The sequence below is a fragment of the Hyla sarda genome, chromosome 1 (assembly GCF_029499605.1).
Source record: "Hyla sarda isolate aHylSar1 chromosome 1, aHylSar1.hap1, whole genome shotgun sequence".
Lineage (NCBI taxonomy): Eukaryota > Metazoa > Chordata > Amphibia > Anura > Hylidae > Hyla > Hyla sarda.
In genome coordinates this window covers 394620327-394640870 of record NC_079189.1, presented here as the reverse complement: position 1 = coordinate 394640870, position 20544 = coordinate 394620327, and the positions used below count along the sequence as shown (strand labels likewise).

At 38.4% G+C, this 20544-nt stretch overlaps 1 protein-coding gene across 3 annotated transcripts in view; it reads left to right on the top strand.

Moving 5' to 3' along the window:
• The window catches only part of SLC7A8 (solute carrier family 7 member 8), a 120558-nt gene that overhangs the window by 87306 nt on the left and 12708 nt on the right, over positions 1–20544 (top strand). For all 3 annotated transcript variants that reach the window (XM_056526174.1, XM_056526157.1, XM_056526165.1), the window contains exons 3-4: positions 12550–12754; positions 12840–12991. In XM_056526174.1, the coding sequence (XP_056382149.1) occupies positions 12550–12754; positions 12840–12991 (357 nt within the window). The remainder of the gene's footprint in view (positions 1–12549; positions 12755–12839; positions 12992–20544) is intronic.

Here is a 20544-nt window from a genome sequence, read left to right as displayed (position 1 = left end):
GACCTGGCCCTTGACACATGTCTGCATCTCACTTTGCATTGGAAACAGTGTTATGAAGATAGCAGCCTGTCATGTCCTAGGGCACTGATTCTCCAAAAGTGTCAAGACTAATGTGTGTCATCATGAACAGGCTGGATGTCAGTGTATTCGTGATTGTGATACAGCAGAAATGCTCTGAAACTGCAGGGTTGCCAAGAGATCGGTTAAAGAGTTACTTTCATTAGTAAAGAAAAAGGCTTAAATCAGTGTAGCAATGTGCCCTAAGACCTGTATGCATAATAATATGCATGTATTCATGTGTAAAATACCGTTTGATCTATGTATTACTGTGATGAACATTTCTGAATTTCACTGAGAGGCTGGGGGCATTTCCCCTGGAGTATGATGAGCTCCCCCACCCCTTCTCTCCTCCCCTGTAGTGAGGTCTGCACAAACATTTTTACATTTGCAAAGCATATTGCCTAAATGCATGCTCTATATAATGCTAATGCAGCCATGTGAAACTATATGGTGCAAAGACAGAAGAAAAACCTGCATTTTGTGCCAAAAAATAAACTTTTTTACAGTTTCACAGCTTTGTGACCAAAGTGCATGCTTTTTATAACCCTAAAGCAGTCATGTGGAACCTATATGGCGCAAATACACTAGAAATAAGTTCTTAAAATGAGAAACCATTTTGCATATAAATAATAATTTGGCACCTCACATTGCTTGTCGCTATGTGTAAATGCTTCTATTCTTAAAGGGCTACTCTGGTGGAAATTTTTTTATATATATATATATAATATATATATATATAATATATATATATATAATATATATATAATATATAATATATAATATATATATTATGTAAAAAAAATTTTTTAAATCAACTGGTGCTTGAAAGTTGAACATATTTGTAAATGACTTCTAGAAAAATGTATTTTCTGTCTGACCACAGTGCTCTCTTCTGACACCTCTGTCTGTGTCAGGAACTGTTCAGACCAGAATAGGTTTGCTATGGGGATTTCCTCTTGCTATGGACAGTTCCTGACATGGACAGAGGTGTCAGCAGAGAGCACTGTGGTCAGACAGAAAAAAAAATTCAAAAAGAAAAGAACTTCCTCTGTAGTATATAGCAGCTAAGAAGTACTGGAAGGATTACGATTTTATAATAGAAGTAAATTACAAAAATGTTCAACTTTCTGGCTCCAGACAATTTAAAAATAAATAAATAATAACACTGGAGTGCCCCTTTGAAAACTGCCAGTTTTCTGGATCTTGTCTGTGCTCTGATGTACAGAATGGAGATAACCACACCTTCCTCCCTTCAGATATTTATGGTCCTTTTTTTGATGGACCAAAAAGGCTGGATTTTCAGGGTTTGTTTGCAAAATTAAATCAATTTTCTTTAATGAAGTACCGTATATTAGGAAAAAGCTTAGTATTAAATGGAAAAGTTATTTCTAACGACAGTAACACTTTAACACCTCCATGTCAACTGGTTTGACTATTTTGGTCTCAAATATCTCATCTTATTAGCTTTCTAATACGAAAAAAATGTCTCTAAATCTTCTACAGTCTTTCTTCTAGTAGACAAATCCCCTGGTCTACATAATTTAAAGCATAAATGTTCCCAATGTATCTGTGTGGAAACAAAGATACAGATTTCAGAAAGTTTATTCTTTATATCTATTAAAGTTTATTATTTATTTGCACTGTATTCCAATATAATGGAGTAATTTTAAGCCAGCTGTGGAGAGAACAAAACTACTTATTGGGTCTGATGCATATGTTATTGTTTGTGTATTTCTGTAATCTAAACTTTTTATTTTTAACAGTTTTATATATGGATGTCAATATACAATCACCTATTAAAGGACAACTGTAGTGGTACACTTTTATATATGCCCGGGCCTCAAAAATAAACAAAATAAACTCATACATACCTTCCTACGAGCCCCCGTACGGGGGCTCGTAGGAAGGTATGTATGAGTTTATTTTGTTTTTGAGGCAGGGGCATATATAAAAGTGTACCACTACCGTTGTCCTTTAACTTTGATTATTTTGTACCAATATTCTTTGTCTTCTATTAGAGGACATATTGATTTACCCCACCTTCATGGAATTGCTGTTAGAGAGAATTGTCCTACTTTCCCTTATATTACATGCCACAATAACATTATTTTGAAGCTAAAAATGCTATATGACAACTTCATGCTATGCTTTGTAGATAATAGATGTTGAAGAGAATGTCAGCAGTTTTGTCCCCTCAAAATTGCTGGCAGTGCTAGATAGATGAGAGGTAAAGCAGATTACACATACTTTGGTGAATGGTTTTAGGCTAGGTTTCCACTTGTTTTGTTTGTTTTTTTTTTTAAACTCCAAATCTGCTGCACAGCGTTTTTTCTGTGAAAAAACACAGCGGCCAGATGTTAGCTGTAAATCAATAGGAAATCTCAAAATGCAACATCCACTTGGCGTTTTTCCACTCCTTTGTCAGTTTTTCAAAATCACAGCATGTTGAGACTCCCATAGGAGTAAAAAAAAAAAACACAGAAAAAAAGTATTTGGGTTTTTGCGGGCGTTTTTTATTTTTTTGAACATTGTGTTCCTTGTTGGAAGCAGTAGTACCTGCACTAACGGACAGATCGCAGCAGATCTCACTCGTGACCTGTTACGATTGTAATTTATAATCAGGAGAAGAGGGTAACCCACAGCACTGCTCCGCTCCCTTGCACTGTACTGTACTTTGGATTGATACATGCAGATTTCAGCAGGTATAGTTTTTGTTCAATGGGGAGTGTTGGTAGATTGCTGGGATGGGGAGAAAAGCGTGGTTGCCTATTTAAAGCCCTCCGAATTGGGGTCTAGTTTTCTATGCTTAGTGTTAGTATCCACTATGTCTGAGACTAAATTACCTTCATCTGAGAAGACCCCGAGCTCTTATTCTATGAAGTATTCCACTGCCCCATACCCCGTAATTGTGGTATGAGGGTGGCTTACCTAACACTGTTGTTTCATGTCTCTTACTCCTTCTTTTTGGAGAAAAAGAAGCTTCATCAAAAGAAGAAAATAAAGGTGTGGACAAGAGAGTCCGAGAAGAACAACATTTTATAGTGCAGCTGAACCAGAAACAACTCCCAGCAAAAAAAAGTAGACTTCTAGTGATGAACATTCTGATGTACAAATAGGAAGCTGCATGTATTCCATATTCTTCCTATTCTTCCACAATGATTTGATGGAAGAATAGGAGATGGAAATTTTTTCTAAGGAGATGTTATTTTACATCTGAGCTCATGGAAAAACTAGTACTGTCAGTAAAAAACAGTTTGGAAATTACAGAAGTAGAAGAGATCTATTCAAGACTTTTTCTGTTACATGACAGTATCCCACATCTTATAAAACAGTGGGAGAACCAGGAGAGACGACTGGTGATGTCAGGCAAAAAGAAACAAAAATCTTCCTTTTGAAGAAGAAGAAGAAAAAATATGGTAAGAAATTCTAAAGGTGACAAGAGTTGTGAGGAAAACTACATTGCCCTTTTAGGATTCTTCAGCTAAAGCATGATTTGGATCGATAGGCAGACAGCCTTCTAAAAATGATCATGAGAAAGTTCTGAATCAGTGTTAAAGGCCACTATTGTTTCCACCTACATAATGAGCGTTATGGAGAAGATTTATCAAAGCCTGTGCAGAGGAAAAGTATAGCAGTTACCCATAGTAACCAATCAGATTGCTTATTTCATTTTTCAGATGACTTTAAAAAAAAAATTATCAATCTGATTGGTTGCTATGAGCACCTGCACCACCTTTCCTCAGCACATGGTTTGATAAATCTACCCTATGGCTAGAGAAACTGGGGAGTCACGTTTGAGAAGGCACGCCTAGAGACCAGATACTAGCGTCAATGTCTTTACTGCTACAAGCCTCAGGATTCCTGGCAGGTGCATGAGCTAAATCTGTAAAAATAGCGGGCACATCGGTCCTTTTTTAAATGCAGTGCGTACAGCCCTAGGTTATATGGACTGGAGATGCCACCTCTAAAGCAAAGCTCTGTACCTAATCATTTGCAGGTGAATACAAATTTGGACCAGCTCTAGACAAAATATTGGAAAAAGCATCAGACAAGAAGTCCCTTCCCGAACTTAAGGAATTAAAAATAAAAAACGAGATCTTTTCAGGGATCTAGGTTTGGTGAATGGGAGATATCGTTGAAGGCAATCCTGCTGTGCATGCTTGAATTTCTCTGACCAGAGAGAGGGCTGGCAAATCTCATCATACGAAGTTCAGTAGGATCAGTATGTCTGTAATTTGTATTCTGGTTAGGAATCCAATCACTGCAAGACATCCAGCCTCTGTAAAACATCTCTAGCTGTATTTGTGTCTATATGCATAAAATAACTCTTAGCCAATCACCTGTTTGGTCAACAGCTATATCTCCTGACTCCTAACCCCCTCCCCCATCAATACACGTGCATATGTGTGCTCTCCATGGCTTATCTCCCTGGAAACAATAGGACCAGGCTGCAGCATCTGCTGTTGGGTAGTCATGAGGCCTCATACACATACAGTTGGCTGTCCTGACAAAATCGAAGGGTTTGACAGATACCTAAGGCCCCTTTACATGGTCTAATTATCAGCCTAATGAGCGAATGAGAAAAATGCTTATTCATAAGCTGAGCAGATCTTTTATGCAGGCATTAAAATCCTAATCTACAACACCATTGCCTCATGTAAACAAAAAATGTGTAGCCACCAACTAAATTAAAAGTCTGCACAAGCAATCCAGCGATTATTAATGCAGCTTGGCATGCGCATTAAGTTAAACGAGCAACTATCAACCAGATTGGCACTCATTATAGGGACCTTCTCTGCCTGTGTAAAAGGACCCTTTTTTTTTATATGCATGGCCAAGAAAATGCAAGGCACACCATTGTAAGTTTATGATAGCACTGTTTGGCTATGTTCACACTGTGGAAATTCATTTACTTTGAAGGATTCCGCTGTCTCCTCCACACAGCGGAATTTCTGTGGCAGAAATTGTCTTTAATTTTGCGGAATTCCATGTGTTTTAAGAACACACAATCCTGCCACAATTCTGTTGCAATTCCATCAGAATTCTGCAATTCCATTCAGCAAGCTTTGGCAGATATTCCTCCTTGTGAACATAGCCTTTCACTGGAGCATATTTTTTAAACAAATTTGTTTTTTATCATCCATTTTTTAAGACACTTTTGGGTGTGGAATGACTTTTTTTTTTTTTTTTTTTTAAAACCTTTTTACTATTGTTTTGTTCCAACATATTAGGAAGCATTTAATGGCTCTAAAAGGTAGAATTTACTTCTAACCCATCTTACATTCAGTCCTTTTCTCAATGGCTAAGTTTCCACTTGGATTTTGTGTCTGTGTTTCTTGTTTAGGCTGGGTTCACACCACGTTTTTCAAATACGGTAACCGTATACGGTTTTCCGCAAAAAACGTATACAACCATATCCAAAACCGTATGCATAGAGAATGCATTGTAAACTGTATTCCAAATGTTGTGTACGGTTGCATCCGTTTTGCCTCGGATACGGTTTTGCTGATTTTTCAACTGTAGGCAAAAATGCTGTCGACCACGTTTTTGCCTCCGGTTGGAAAACCGTATGCGTTGTATACGGTTCGTATGCGGTTCTTTTAACATTGTTGTCTATGAGAACTGTACACAGAATTTCAGAATACGGTTGCACACGGTTTTTCTAATCCGTTTTTGGAGTTGACACATGCGCAGATTGGAATTTCAATAGAACAATAGTAACTTTATTAAATTGCTGGAAAACGAATTCCAACAAAATAGCAAAACCGTTGGCAAAAACTGATGCAAACGGATAGAACCGTACGGGGAAAAACTGTATACGTTTTAATTTGGAGTCATACGGTTGTATAAGGTTGCATACGGTTTTTGCCATACGTTTTTTAGCGGAAAACCATATACGGTAACCGTATTTGAAAAACGTGGTGTGAACCCAGCCTTAGTGTTTTTTCCCTGCGTTTTTATCATGACAAGTAATGTGATTCTTTCATCATGTGACTCAAGTGTATATATATTGAAAAAATGGGGGAGGGGGGAGAGCCAATGCTAAACCCCCATGACATTATTTATGACTTTTTTTCTATGTGAGAGAAATGCCAAGATTTTGTACAATACAAAAACTATAGTCTTAGCATACTGCAACTGCCACTGAGCCTAAAACAGCAGAAAAATGCTGAAATGAGCCCAAAGAAAAAGCAAAGGGAAATGCTCCAAGTGGGTTTGGCTTTTCATAAATCCCTATTGACTTTCAGGTGCTAATATGGCTCCTGTGAGGTTTTTTGTTGTGGAGATAGATAGATATAGATAGATAGATAGATAGATAGATAGATAGATAGATAGATAGAGAGATATATATATATATATATATATATATATATATATATATATATTATTAGTGTGTATGGATGAAAAGAGAAAAAGTCAAGCAGCATTTGTGTTTTTTTTTTTTTTTTTTTTTTTTTTTTTATAAAGGAAACTTTGCCTAAAGCAAGCTAGACGACAGGAGTCCAGCTAAGAATGCATGACTGCACTGTTCTTATGCAGCAGAGTTAGTGTCATTGTAGAAATTTCTGCACCTGAAGAATTCCTTCCATACATCTGAAATTAGGTTAATTGTAAATCATCTGCATTTTTAGAAACCATATTTAGACCATATTTTTTTATGTTGCAAATCTGCCATATGTGAACATACCCAAAGAGAATCATCTTGCCTATAAATGATGTTGATTCAGTTTGAAGTGTAAGCCCTAATATGGGAGTGTAAAGCATTGCAGAATATGTTGGTGCTATAAAAATTATGGGAATTAGTAATAATTGGGCAGTTACATGGTAATATGTGTTTGTACAGATATTTTTTATACAAAGATCTTAATCCAGTAAGAAATGTATCTTCTGTTTTCTTACATTGCTGTGACCCTTGCATGGTTTTTCTCTCCCTCTCATGGTAACACCCTCTTTGTTTGCCTTTGTTCACTAGCATGACAGCTACTTTTTAGCATTTTTCATTATCTCTCTTCCATCCCCCTTCTCGGCATTCTCATACCCTATATGTCCTACAGATTCTAGTATCTTTTCAGCCTCTTTTTACTCTGAATAATAGATGAGTGGGTGACGTGCTGGCTATTTATAGAGACCAGTGATGCCAGCTGATGTGGTGAATCTGTATGACACTGATAGTGACGTATGTGCTGTATGGATGGCTGCTGCATGTAGTGTGTCAGGACAAGCCTGAATTTTGATTTGCAAGCTATATTACAACTACTTTGTCTAGTGCCAGTGTATTCATACTTTCCCAAACATCTGTTTTCCACTTAACACATTTTAGACATTATTACAGTAATAAAAAAATCTTTGATTCCTTGGTTTCTAGGAAGATTGGTTGATAACTAATATGGCATTATTGCTCCCTCAGAAGCCAAGCATTCTGGGATCCTGAACAGCAAAGTAAGAGGGAGTTTTTTCTATATAACTTCTACTATCAGATTTCCCATTTATTCCTGTAGCAAATCTGGGCATAGACTTATGGTGATACACTGGTGTTGTGGTACACTGGTGTTAACACCTTCACTTGCTTCCTCTGGAAAACATACGAGCCGCTAATGTTGGAGAGGTGAACAAGTCAGAAGTGAGAAGTCTCTAGTCCAAGAAAGACACAATTGTATTTTGCAGGCTGTATGTATGTCACACAGGACAGATTTGCCCTTATATGCTTATTTTTGTAGTTATTATATTGAATGATGAGAATACAGCAGCCAAGTATGTCACAGCAGCAGGGCCACTAGAATGGATGAATGCAGTCTATAAAGAGTTGGAAATATTATTCACGGCTATGGATGTATATGTTGCTGGAGTTTTCCAAAGCTGGAAATCTGATATGTTTTTCCATGACTACTTGTTATGATAGACATTAAGGAACAGTATATTCTGTATAACTTACAGCCAATGCTGATAAGATCTGATATGCATTTAAGTCCCATTCATTCACATTCCAAGTGCCATGACTTCTACTTACTGCTGCAGATTTTTTTTCTCCCTCAGCATTTGGACTTCAATGAACTTCCTTGGTCGCTCCAAGGTATGAAGTCCATTGTAGTGCATGATCACCTGGCAGGTGTAAGGCTCTTATTCTTTACTGTTCTCCAGGAGGATTACACTTTATAGATAGAAAAGAACAAAGGTTAACAAAAAGCAATATCAAGCAGATTTAAGGTACAACATTTTAATACTAAGGGCAAAGTCAGTGGTTATAAACTAATTTCCAATTAAGTAATGCATGTAGGTATTTAATGTGAAAAACAGAATTTCAGTACTTTATTATCACTCCAGTGATACTGCGTTTAAGCAAACATCTATTGTTCACTAATATTTATGGGACCTACTAACAGAATAATGTGTATGGGGCCCTGCAGAGCAATTGCCATAGGGGGTAAATGTACATTTTGGAAGACATTGGGGTCAGCTGTATAAAAATGACTGCACTTGGACCTTAATAGATGCTTAACATTCCAGTTACATCAGTCGTCATGATCTGTGTTAGCAATGTAAAAGTTATAATGTTATTGCAGAACAGTGCATTTTATTAAACTGTTATCAGTTCTGTTGATTTCTGCCTCTGATAATCTGTAGCTATGTTATTGCATTTCATAGTCATCAAAAACAGTCTCTAAAGGGAGGGGGCATGGAAAAGTACTTTTAGCCCTCTGTAAGAATGATTATTGTCATGTATTCCTGAATGAATTTCTAATTCTACACTTTATACTGTCCAGGTTTTTTTTTTTTCTTTTAAATGACCATAACACTTTAAGCATGTAAGAGTCACACTTTTGGTTATTGCTACTATTTATGGTAGAGTAGTTTTACTGAACTTAACAATAGAGACAGTGTTCATCTTTTCACTAGCTTGGAATGTACAGTTTTGTTCCTTTTTACTTGGCAGTAGAATTCTCTCTCCTCTTAATTGTAGGAAAAGTACCTATGTCTTTATGTATAAGCTTCTGGTAATAGTAGTGTCATCTTTTACACATTCATGTCAAAAACATAAGTATCTTGATCTCCTTTTATAGGGTAAGTGGAGTAAACAGCTGAGAGTTCACCTAGTTTGAGAAATCCAATTACTTTTGCAGAAGAAAAGCCTTATTTTACTCATTTTCTATGTAGAGTGTAGCTATAAGGGGTACTTAGGTAGCAGTTTCTGCTGCATAGGATACCAGTATTATAAATGGGCATGGCGGGTGCTGTAATTCATTACCCAAGGTAGTCATGTCCACCTCAACTAATTCACAGCCATAGGAGGAAATCCTTGTTTAAGTTATCTATGTACAACAAGTCATATGTGGTTAATGCAGTGTGGGCAAAAAAAGTATTTAGTCGGCCATCAAATGTGCAAGTTCTCCCATTAAAAAATGAGAGGCCTTTAATTTTCATCATAGATAAACCTCAACTATGAGAGACATAATGAGAAAAAAAAATCCAGAAAATCACATTGTCTGATTTTTAATTTATTTGCAAATTCTGGTGGAAAATAAGTATTTGGTCACCTACAAGCAAGATTTCTGGCTCTCACAGACCTGTAACTTCTTCTTTAAGAGTCTCCTCTCTCCTCCACTCGTTACCTGTATTAATAGCACCTGTTTGAACTTGTCAGTATAAAAGACACCTATCCACAACCTCAGTCACACTCCAAACACCACTATGGCAAAGACCAAAGCTGTTGAAGGAAACCAGAAACACAATTGTAGACCTGCACCAGGCTGGGAAGACGGAATCTGCAATAGGCAAGCATCTTGGTGTGAAATCAACTGTGGGAGTAATTATTATAAAATGGAAGACTTACAAGACCACTGATATTCTCCCTCAATCTGGGGCTCCACACAAGATCTCACCCCGTAGTGTCAAAAATTATCACAAGAACGATAAGAAAAAAATCCCAGAACCACACGTGGGGGGACCTCGTGAATGACCTGCAGAGAGCTGGGACCAAAGTAACAAAGGCTACCATCAGTAACACACTACGCCGCCAGGGACTCAAATCATGCAGTGCCAGACGTGTCCCCCTGCATAAGCCAGTACATGTCCGGGCCCATCTGAAGTTTTCTAGAGGGCATTTGGCTGATCCAGAAGAGTATGGGGAGAATGTCATATGGTCAGATGAAACCAAATAACTTTTTGGTAAAAACTCAACTCGTCATGTTTGGAGGAGAAAGAATGCAGAGTTGCATCCAAAGAACACCATGCCTACTGTGAAACATGCGAGTGGAAACATCATGCTTTAGGGCTGTTTCTCTGCCAAGGGACCAGGACGACTGATCCGTGTAAAGGAAAGAATTAATGAGGCCATTTAGCGTGTGATTTTGAGTGAAGGACATTGAAGATGAAACACGGCTCGGGCTTTCAGCATGACAATGATCCCAAACACACCGCCTGGGCAATGAAGGAGTGGCTTCGTAAAAAGAATTTCAAGGTCCCGGAGTGGCCTAGCCAGTCTCCAGATCTCAACCCCATAGTAAACCTTTTGAGGGAGTTGAAAGTCTGTGTTGCCCAGCGACAGCCCCAAAACATCACTGCTCTAGAGGAGATCTGCATGGAGGAATGGGCCAAAATAACAGCAACAGTGTGTGAAAACCTTGTGAAGACTTACAGAAAATGTTTGACCTCTCATTGCCAACAAAGGGTATATAATAAAGTATTGAGATGAACTTTTGCTATTGGCCAAAATCTTATTTTCCACCATAATTTGCAAATAAAAATTCTTTAAAAATCAGGCAATGTGATTTTATGGATTTTTTTTTCTCATTATGTTTCTTCATAGTTGAGGTATACCTATGATGAAAATTATAGGCCTCCCTCATCTTTTTAAATGGGACAACTTTCACAATTGGTGACCGACTAAATACTTTTTTGCCCCACTCTATGTTGCTTGACATATTTTAGTGGGGGAGCAGAAACCTTTTCTTGTTTACTATTCTGAGAGGCAAGAGGAGTATGAAAGTGAAGTGATCTAAAAACAGATTTTTCCAACTTAAAATAATGATGTAGTAATGAAGTTTTCGATCTGCAACAAACAGGTTTTGCACTTACTTTATGAAACATGCACTAAATAAAATAAAAAATAACAATATACACTGATCAACCATAACATTAAGACCTCCTGCCGTATATTTCTGGCAAAAAACAGCTATGACATTTCTTGGCCTGGTCTCTGCAAAACAGCCCATCCCAAAGTCTGGTCAGATTTTGATCTGGAGTATTGGTAGGCAGTCAACTCCATAAACTTTGCCATGTTCCTCAAACCATTCCTGAACATTATCTTGCAAAAATACAATCAGGGAATACCATTGCTATAAAGGGGGTAACTTGGTCTGCAACAATGTTTAGGTAGTTGGTGCATATCAAAGTAATATCCTCAATAATGCCAGGACTGAAGGTTTCTAAGATGCCCAGAGCTTTACACTGCCTCAGACAGCTTGTCTTCATTCCTTAGTGCATCTTGGTGTCATCTCTTCTCGTCTCCAAAGTGACTGATACATACTGGGCAGTCCACATAAAAGAATCTGATTTATCAGGCCAGAACCTTCTTCCATTGTGCCAGGATCCAGTTCTGATGCTCACCAACCAACTTTAATCCCTTTGACAGTGAATAGGGGTCAGCATAGGTACTCTTACTGAATGTTCACTTGTTGCCTAATATTCCTTATTGCTTTTATTGTCACAAGATAATAAATGTAATTCAATTCACTTGGTTTTAACGTTAAGGATGATCAGTGTCAGTCCCACATTTGGGACTATTCATGAATACGTAAAGTAACACTTGGAAACATGTTGTTCAGCTTTTCCCATACTTCCCACATCATGTGCTATATTGTGGTGGTTTTTTTTTTTTTGTTTTTTTTTTTGTTTCTGTATGTATGATCTTGTAGCTTTTAGGATTATCCCCAGGTAAATTCAGTCTCATGATATCTCAAGCTGTAGGCAGTTCTTTCTGATCACAAGACTGTCTGGATTCAGTTCTTATAACATGCTGAACCTGTAATAGGATTCTGTGCTCTTTGGAAGCGGAGAGTAAGCCTTCTAGTTTTTTCTTACATTTTCCAAATTATACAAAAAGGTTACATTAAAGTACCTTGTCATGGAAAATTTTAAGTCAGCAAATTCAAATTGGTATTAAAAGGAAGTTAACCAGAAATAATGGTACATCAGACTAAAAATGAAAAAAAGTAAAAGTACATGTCTCATCCTATAAGTCAAGACTGAACAACTTTAATAAGATTGTATGAGAGGTCTTGTATGGTAACTTAGTACACGTGCTTCTACTTTACCCCTTTCTAAGTTCTGCTGGGCAATCATTAACATATATATGCTGGTCTACTAAGACCTCTAATGGCTTGGCATTCATTTAGAAATGTCATTGTAATCTTTTCAAATCCACAAAATCCTATAAACGCAACCGTTTTTCATATTGACCCCACTAATGTACAATTAAATTCTGTTTTGTAGGAAATATCATCGGCTCTGGTATATTTGTATCCCCGAAGGGAGTACTTGAAAATGCTGGTTCAGTGGGTATGGCTCTAATTGTGTGGATTGTCACCGGCGTAATCACTGCAGTGGGTGCTCTATGTTATGCAGAGCTTGGAGTCACCATACCCAAATCTGGGGGAGACTATTCATATGTTAAAGACATCTTTGGTGGACTAGCAGGGTAAGCGTTGGCATTTCAAAATGTGAACTTAGCATTATTCTGATTTTAGTTTATCATATTAAGCCAAATGTGTTTTGCTTTGCAGTTTTCTCCGGCTCTGGATTGCAGTTTTAGTAATTTACCCTACAAATCAAGCAGTCATTGCATTGACCTTCTCAAACTATGTACTACAACCACTCTTCCCAACTTGTTTCGCACCTGAGTCAGGACTTCGTCTGTTGGCAGCTGTCTGTCTATGTGAGTATAATGTCAACTTTTGATGTTGTCTTCTGATCTCCTTGGTCTTCTATCTGTGGTCTTTTACCTGCAGATTGCAGGGTTTTCATGTAGGAATAGACACTTCAGTTTTGTGCAAAAAATAAATATATTTATAGGGATAATGAAGCAGTTTATAGAAATATGTTCAGAACTTGTCGGGTTTCTGAATTTCTCCTCATCCTCCTAGATTCTTGCCACTAAAGTGCCCTAGTGATGTGCACTTACCCATCTACATTTTGCTGGCTTGGTTGAGTATGTATGTGCCTAAAACATCCACATTTTCTCAGCATGTGACCTGGGAGGGACTCCAAAGGGTTGACCTACTTCCACTCACTGAATCTTGCACTCACATTCCATTCATATCGCAAACGGAGCATAAATTAAACCTCAGTACAGTCCACCCACCCCAGATACACAATCGATCAAATGAAGGTGAAAAGTCCCAACACCCCGCACTGCTCTCAAGCAGTCAAAAGTTTAGGCACACCAACTAAGGCTGAATTTTTCACACCCCGTGCCGGTAACAAATATTCCTTTTGACTTTAGTGGCCATTTCAGATCAGGCATATTGGAATCCAAGTGTTTGGTTCCAGCTGCCTAGCTGATGTCGAGAGAATGTCAGAACACCACAATACTGTACCCCTACTCAGTTGGTTGTCCAGTCCTGGGAAATTTTAGCCAACCCCCCCCCCCCCAAATTTCATCTATTAGAGATGACCTCCTTAAAGGGGTACTCTACCGGCCAGTCTTCTGACTGCATTTGGAACATTTAGTTCTGAAGGCTGTGCGCATGCTGCGGGGGTTGGCCACACTCCTCGTGATGTCAGGCCATGCCCTTTAATGCAAGTCTATAGAAGGGGGCGTGGCTGCCTTCGGAACTATTTTAAGGCTTAGGTACATGGAGCACACCAGAGGAGAATACTTTGTTGACCTATTATCCAGCTATACAGAACAAATGCATGTGCCCCATTAGATTATTGTTTATAAGCTCTGATAGATTTTATTATTCAACATAGACATTTGCTTAGTAAACACTATTCCATTATCTTTAGCAACCCCATCATCTGATCTATTAGGTTTGTATTATCTCTGTTCTCATTATATAGCACATAGGAGAGACTGAGTGAGATTCCCACAATGATATAGTACATACAAGGACTGTGCCGTCAACATGGTGCCTGTCTGCCAAGAGGAGAGGATCCTGCTTAAACTGGTTCCCTGGAAGCTCACAACATAGAGGAAGGGGGGTCTGGATTATGCAAGCACAGCTGGGCCTCAAATGTCATTATTCAGACAGGCTGATTACTCAGGGCTGAGTCAGCAAGAAGGTAAAGTGAAGGGGAAGTGATAGGACAAATCCACTGTTTGTAAGGGCCAGATTACTGTGTGTTTGTGAGGCTAAAAAAACCTAGACTGTCTGTGTATGCATTTCAAAAGAAAGTCACGTGTGTTTGTGTAGACTTTAGTTCAGCCTTAGGGTGAGAACAGATGTGAAGAATGTGATACCATATATATGGCTCTACAGTCTCCATGTAGTGTGCCTGTGTTATGTGTTTGCCTCTTCTGGCAGATGTGGCTTCTTGTTGTCCTCCAGCTCTCCTTGTACCTCAGGGTCACTGATAATAATAGTGACGCACGAGACATGAAACACATGAGGATTCTAGCAGACAATCCACAAGTATATGGGCCTGTAGACTTGATGAAAGCTGCTATACAATCCTTCAGAAAATACATTTAGCTGCTTTAGATGCATCTAGGTAAGCTGTTTAAATTACTATTCAATAGAAGTAATGAAAGATTTCCATTTTGGCTCCGTTCAGCGAGTCTTCTTAACATACATTGGCCCAGATTTTTTAATCTGTCAGACAAAATTGTCTTATTTTGTGTCTCATATACATTGATAAATCTGAATCACTGTAGGGAACTAGCTGGTCGCTGCTGGTCTGACCCTAGGGCCCCCACTGTGGTAAAAACCTGGACTAAACCCCAATGATCTTCATTAAAAAAATGTGACAAACAGTTACCGCAATCTTGTGAATGGGGACCCCAGTCTTCCATTAGAATGGAATGGCAGGTTGTGAATGTGTGCCACCACTCCTTTCATTCTCTAAGTACATTGTTAGTTTTTTACGGGAGCTCCTATAGGTAAGGATGAAGCGGCATAGTGCAAGTGTGCAAAAGCAACCTGCCCCTCAATTTTGATGAGAAGCTGGGGTTCCTGTTCTCAGGATCACAGGGGCCCCAGGGGTCAGACCCCCTGCAATCAGCTAGTTATCTCCTAGTCTGTGGATGGCATATAGCTTTCTCAGGTGGGAGAACCCCTTTCATCAATATAGGCAACAGTCTCTGCAGATTAGTGTTGTGCAGTATGGCATTGGCAGTGGGTGTGGCTTGCTTTTGAGATTAGACTATCTTGAAATCCAAATGGTAGACATTGTTTTGTCATAAGTGTATGTGTATGTATGTGTGTGTGTGTGTGTGTATATGTGTGTGTATATGTGTATATATATATATATATATATATATATATAATATATATAATAATAAAAATGAGCAGACAGATATGTAGGATGAGAGGTGTCTGGCAGCAGCTGTTGTCCTCTGAGGTAGGCATGTCCATACAAGATATTTCTTTACAGTGAAAATATAAAAGCAAAAACCACCGGAGCGCTCCAATGTGCAGGATCAGTATGTCAGTACCATATAACAATAAGTGAGGAATGTGCTCACCTGATAGCATTGTACAATGACCGAGGCACAACGCTCAATTCGCATTTGTGGAAAAATCATAAGAGGCAGCTACTGCAGACTTCCCACGCCAGACCGGTGTGTACAGTATACATCAATGGACACAAAAGAGGGTGGAAGTGGTTCCGCTGCCAAACGTCATTCAAGGATCAGGTAAGACCAGAATACAGAGATTGCACTTGAATTTATTTAACACACAACTCGTTTCAAGGCCAAAATGGCCTTTTTCATCAGGCGTGCAAGACTGAGCAAAAATACGGATATATAGGAGGATCACGGTATACGCCACTTCCGTGGGAGTGACTTACATTCAGATAAGCCCGAATCTGAACACATATTGAAATGTTATACAAAGAATAAAAGCATATTATCCATAACAATAAAAAATATTTAGAACACAAGAATGATGATGTACAGTTAGCAGATATTTTCAGTTTAAACATTTCTCCTATAGACCTTGATGTAAAACTAACAAGTGGTGTTAGTTTTACATCAAGGTCTAAAGGGGAAATGTTTAAACTGAAAATATCTGCTAACTGTACATCATCTTGTGGTGTATTTATTGACCTGTCAATGTGGCCTTCAATATATAGGTCAGACCAGTCAAACATTGCTAGCTAGAATAAGCATCGGCATAATATTAATGTAAAGTTCATGCTGCACAGTCTATCCCGCCATATAATGCAGATACATGCCGGAGATATGAGTGGGATATCTCTAAGTGTGTTTGGTACCATCCCTGAGAACTGTCCAAATCGCTTCCAGCAGCTAATTAATCGGGAATCCTTCTGAAATTTCTGAATTAACATGTTCTTCCCAGAGGGTTTAAATGAGACCATTGAAAGAACCACCACATATTGAAAGTAATAATTTTTTAAGAATTTTTTTTGGTATGCTTTTGTTTTATCTATACATTCATCAGTGTCATAGATCTTGTGTTCTAAATATATTTTTATTGTTATGGATAATATGCTTATATTCTTTGTATAACATTTCAATATGTGTTCAGATTCGGGCGTATCTGAATGTTAGTCACTCCCACGGAAGTGGCGTATACCCTGATCCTTCTATATAGCTGTATTTTTTGCTCTGTCTTGCATGCCTGATGAAAAGGCCTCCAAACGTGTGTGTGTGTGTGTGTTAAATAAACTTCAGTACAATCTCAGTAGCAGGTCTTACCAGATCTTTGAATGACATTTGGCAGTGTGGAACCACTTCCACCTCTTCCAGCCTCTTATATGTCGATTGATTGTATTTCTTGTTTACAGGTTGGCTCTGTTTGGACTAGAGAGACCTTAATAATCTTAAGTGATTATACTTCATAGGTAAAAAAACTAAACTTTTTTTAACACACAACCTATGCTTCATAGAGCATGTAATCTGGATTAATAAGTAAATTTGTGTTCACATATGACTTGTGGCTTCCATATATCATAGGAGCCAGAGCACCAGGCTGGATTCATCACCCAACAAAACACTGACACAGACAGACTTATAATGGGCTCTCCATTCTGACACTGCCCCACAGCTTACAAATAAATTTAAAATAAATATCCTGTAAGGTTTACAAGCCGTATACTTTATATACCATGCTCCTTTTTTGGATCCTATCAAATAACAGGCACTTGTTGGTTCCAAACCTACATTCAGTTTTCATCAGTGCCTGCTCAGTTGTAGCTATAGTAGAGAGTAATATCTGAGACATTATTTAGCTCCTCCTTTGCCCTCTGTTCCACCGTTCTGCTTTGTTATTTTCAAGTGTGTGTGTTTTGTACAGTTTTCTGCTTTCCTCCTCCCCCTTCCACCCACAGGTTATTTCTGGTTAACATTCTCTTCCCTCCCATCTGTCTTCCCATTTCTTTCTGAGCTTGAAAACAAGTTGTCTGGCCTGGCAGAATGCCTTGATCCATGGGACATTGTATACGTACATGAGTGATTTCCACGTATTGGTGTCGGGGTAGGACAAAATAAAACACTGAGCCAGTGACATCATTGCAGCCTGCAGAAAGGCCTTACTTAGAACTGTGTGCATCAACATGTTCTTCAACTCGAGCAGGATAAACAAATCACTGCTTAAGGTCAGAAGCCAAAACTTGTGAGAACAATACTCGTGAGGGAGCGTTCATAGAATAAATACATATTTTCATAGAGATTAGTCAGTCCTTCACTCACTCAGAGTGGTCAGATTATGTATTTAAGATGTCTCCTGTCATTTATTTTATGGATGTAATCCTAGGTACCTGGCAGCTCTTATCTCCCTGCATAAATGTTACATGTTAATAGGGTAATAAGATAAGACAATTACTGAAACCAGATAGACGCATTAAGAGTTGATGAGAATAGCCCTATCAATAATGTGGCCTGTGTCATAATGGAAGCATGATGCCAGTGTGAACAGAGCCTTATAGCAGCTTGATCAGTCAAGATCCCCCTGCTAAAATATATCGTGGAGTCCCCAGAAGAAGCAGATAAAAATGGAAACCAAAATCATCACTGCATGGACAAATCCTGAACTGCATAACGCTCTGTGAAGCCATGACCAGTCCAGTTGAAGGACTGACATTAACTGTCCACTAGACCCCACTGACTCGTGATGGGTTCTGTTGTGTTTTTGGTGTGCAGCATTCTGCTTTTTCTTCCATCAAATATAACAGAACTACTGACAGAGGCTCCAAACAGGGTCAATCACAGTAGTGTGGACAGAGCCTCAGACCATGCATGCATATACAGCAAAATGTATTTCAGCTTTGTGTATATTGTTGTGGAGAACTTATGTATGTTATGGCAAAGATTTACTGATGACAGGAAATCCACTTTAGCATGTTTGTGCACTCCACCTATTTTTCAAATTTTTTTCCATAGAGTAGGACAGTAGGCATTGTTTTCTGCTGATTATTTCAGTACGGGAAAATGCATTCTAGATATCTGAATTAAGTGCTTATAGCAGGAGACATCACAGCTTTATACTAAGCAACAATAAGGCAGATCTGAGAGTAAGAAGCCTTTGTAATGAACACAAGATCAGTAATACAAATATGGTTCATTGCTGCAACAAATTGATGATTCAGTCAATTTGTTAAGCTTTATTTGGCAAGTGCTCAACCTTTTCCTGTAGATTGTAGCCTTTACTACTTTTTCTGTGTTTGTTCTTCAAGTGTTTCTAATGCAAAGACAGTATGTATACCCTTCTGCACCCAATGCCTTTTATAAAAAAAAAAAATCTTGAAAGCCTCGCCCAATGTTTATTAGAATGCTGTATACTTATTTACACTGAGCTGCTCTATTGTGAAAGTCTATTTAGGGTACTTTAGGTTGTGCACTATAAATGTGTTTTTAAAGGAACATGAGCAAATAAAGTATTTAATGTGCATCTGAGGTACATAGATATTATAAAGAAAAGCAGTATGTAGTGTGGGGGATAATGATCCCATAAAGAATCTGTGTTTGGACAGTAAATAACAGGATGACTATTCCTATATCCCAACAAAGGATGTGAATGAAATGGTGATGGGGGAAGGGTTGTGCTGTTGCCTCCCACGACACTATTCTGTTTATCAGCCATTGCACGTAGTATTCCATACACACCCTTCATACATGTTATCACATAGTAACGGAGTTCTTCCAAATTATATAGTTCTTATTATCTGTGCATGTTGTCATGGTTCATGCTCCATTATCTCAATGGCACAGGAACACTCTTTTTGAGTGTCAGCAATTATAACAATATAACATTTTGCTTTTCTCCTTTTTGCCCTTCCACATCATGCAAGGACTTGACACCCAGGAAGTATCCCTATTAATTTTCTGTAGAATTCCCCCTGCGTCACATGTGGCATGTTTGACCTGCCTCAACATGGGCACTGGAAAGCGTCCACGACGGATTAGTAAGATGGCGAGCTGCCACTTCTTCTCTGCAGCTGATGCGAAAGAATTAGGAATGTATAAGCAAAGCTTCATGTACAGCTATATACAAAGCTGATCTCTCAGGAAGTGATTGATGTGTTCAGATCAATATGTGGATCTGATCCAATTTCTCTGTTGCTATGCGGTATATTACTGAATATCTCTATATGCAGCCAGGCAGTATAAATTGTGTGTTTTGCAGCAATAGAGCAACAAGGATATCTATGCGAGGGTTAAGAAAGACTTGGCCTGAGGCTCTCATTTCTATTAAGCATATTCAGTTTTAGGTCACCTTAGTGTTATTTAGAAAAACTAATTTCCAATTTACTAAGGGCATTGTTCACATGGCCCAAACCAGTGTGGTTTGACATGGAAACTGCTCAATTTCACCTAAAAACAAACTCACTGTTACCTTGATTTCATTGAGATGTGGGCAAAAAACATGGAAAACCATGTCATGTGTTTTCTTCACTCTGTACAGTACTCCTTTGGGCTCCCATTGAAAACAGTGAAAGAAAACCACATTAGAAACTGCACCAAAACCCACATGGCAGATAGTTCTTTAGTTCTTGGTGTGTGAACATGCCCTTATGAGTATTATGGACCTCCTGAGCAAGACTTTTATGCTGTTGATACTTTAGGCAGTGTTTATAAAGTTGCCTCAGTATTTACAAGGAGTGTGTTTACATCTTATCCAACACATATTTAGCAGTAAATGCTAATAAGCCAAGAGAATGGTATGCCAACATATTCATAAGCATACCCCTGCCGGATACATCGCTTTAAATGGGCGGCATGCAGTATAAAAGTGATTATGTCTGAACATATCGAAGAATGTAGTGTTCTGTTTTGTTTGCTTTTTACAGGTAGTAATATCCATT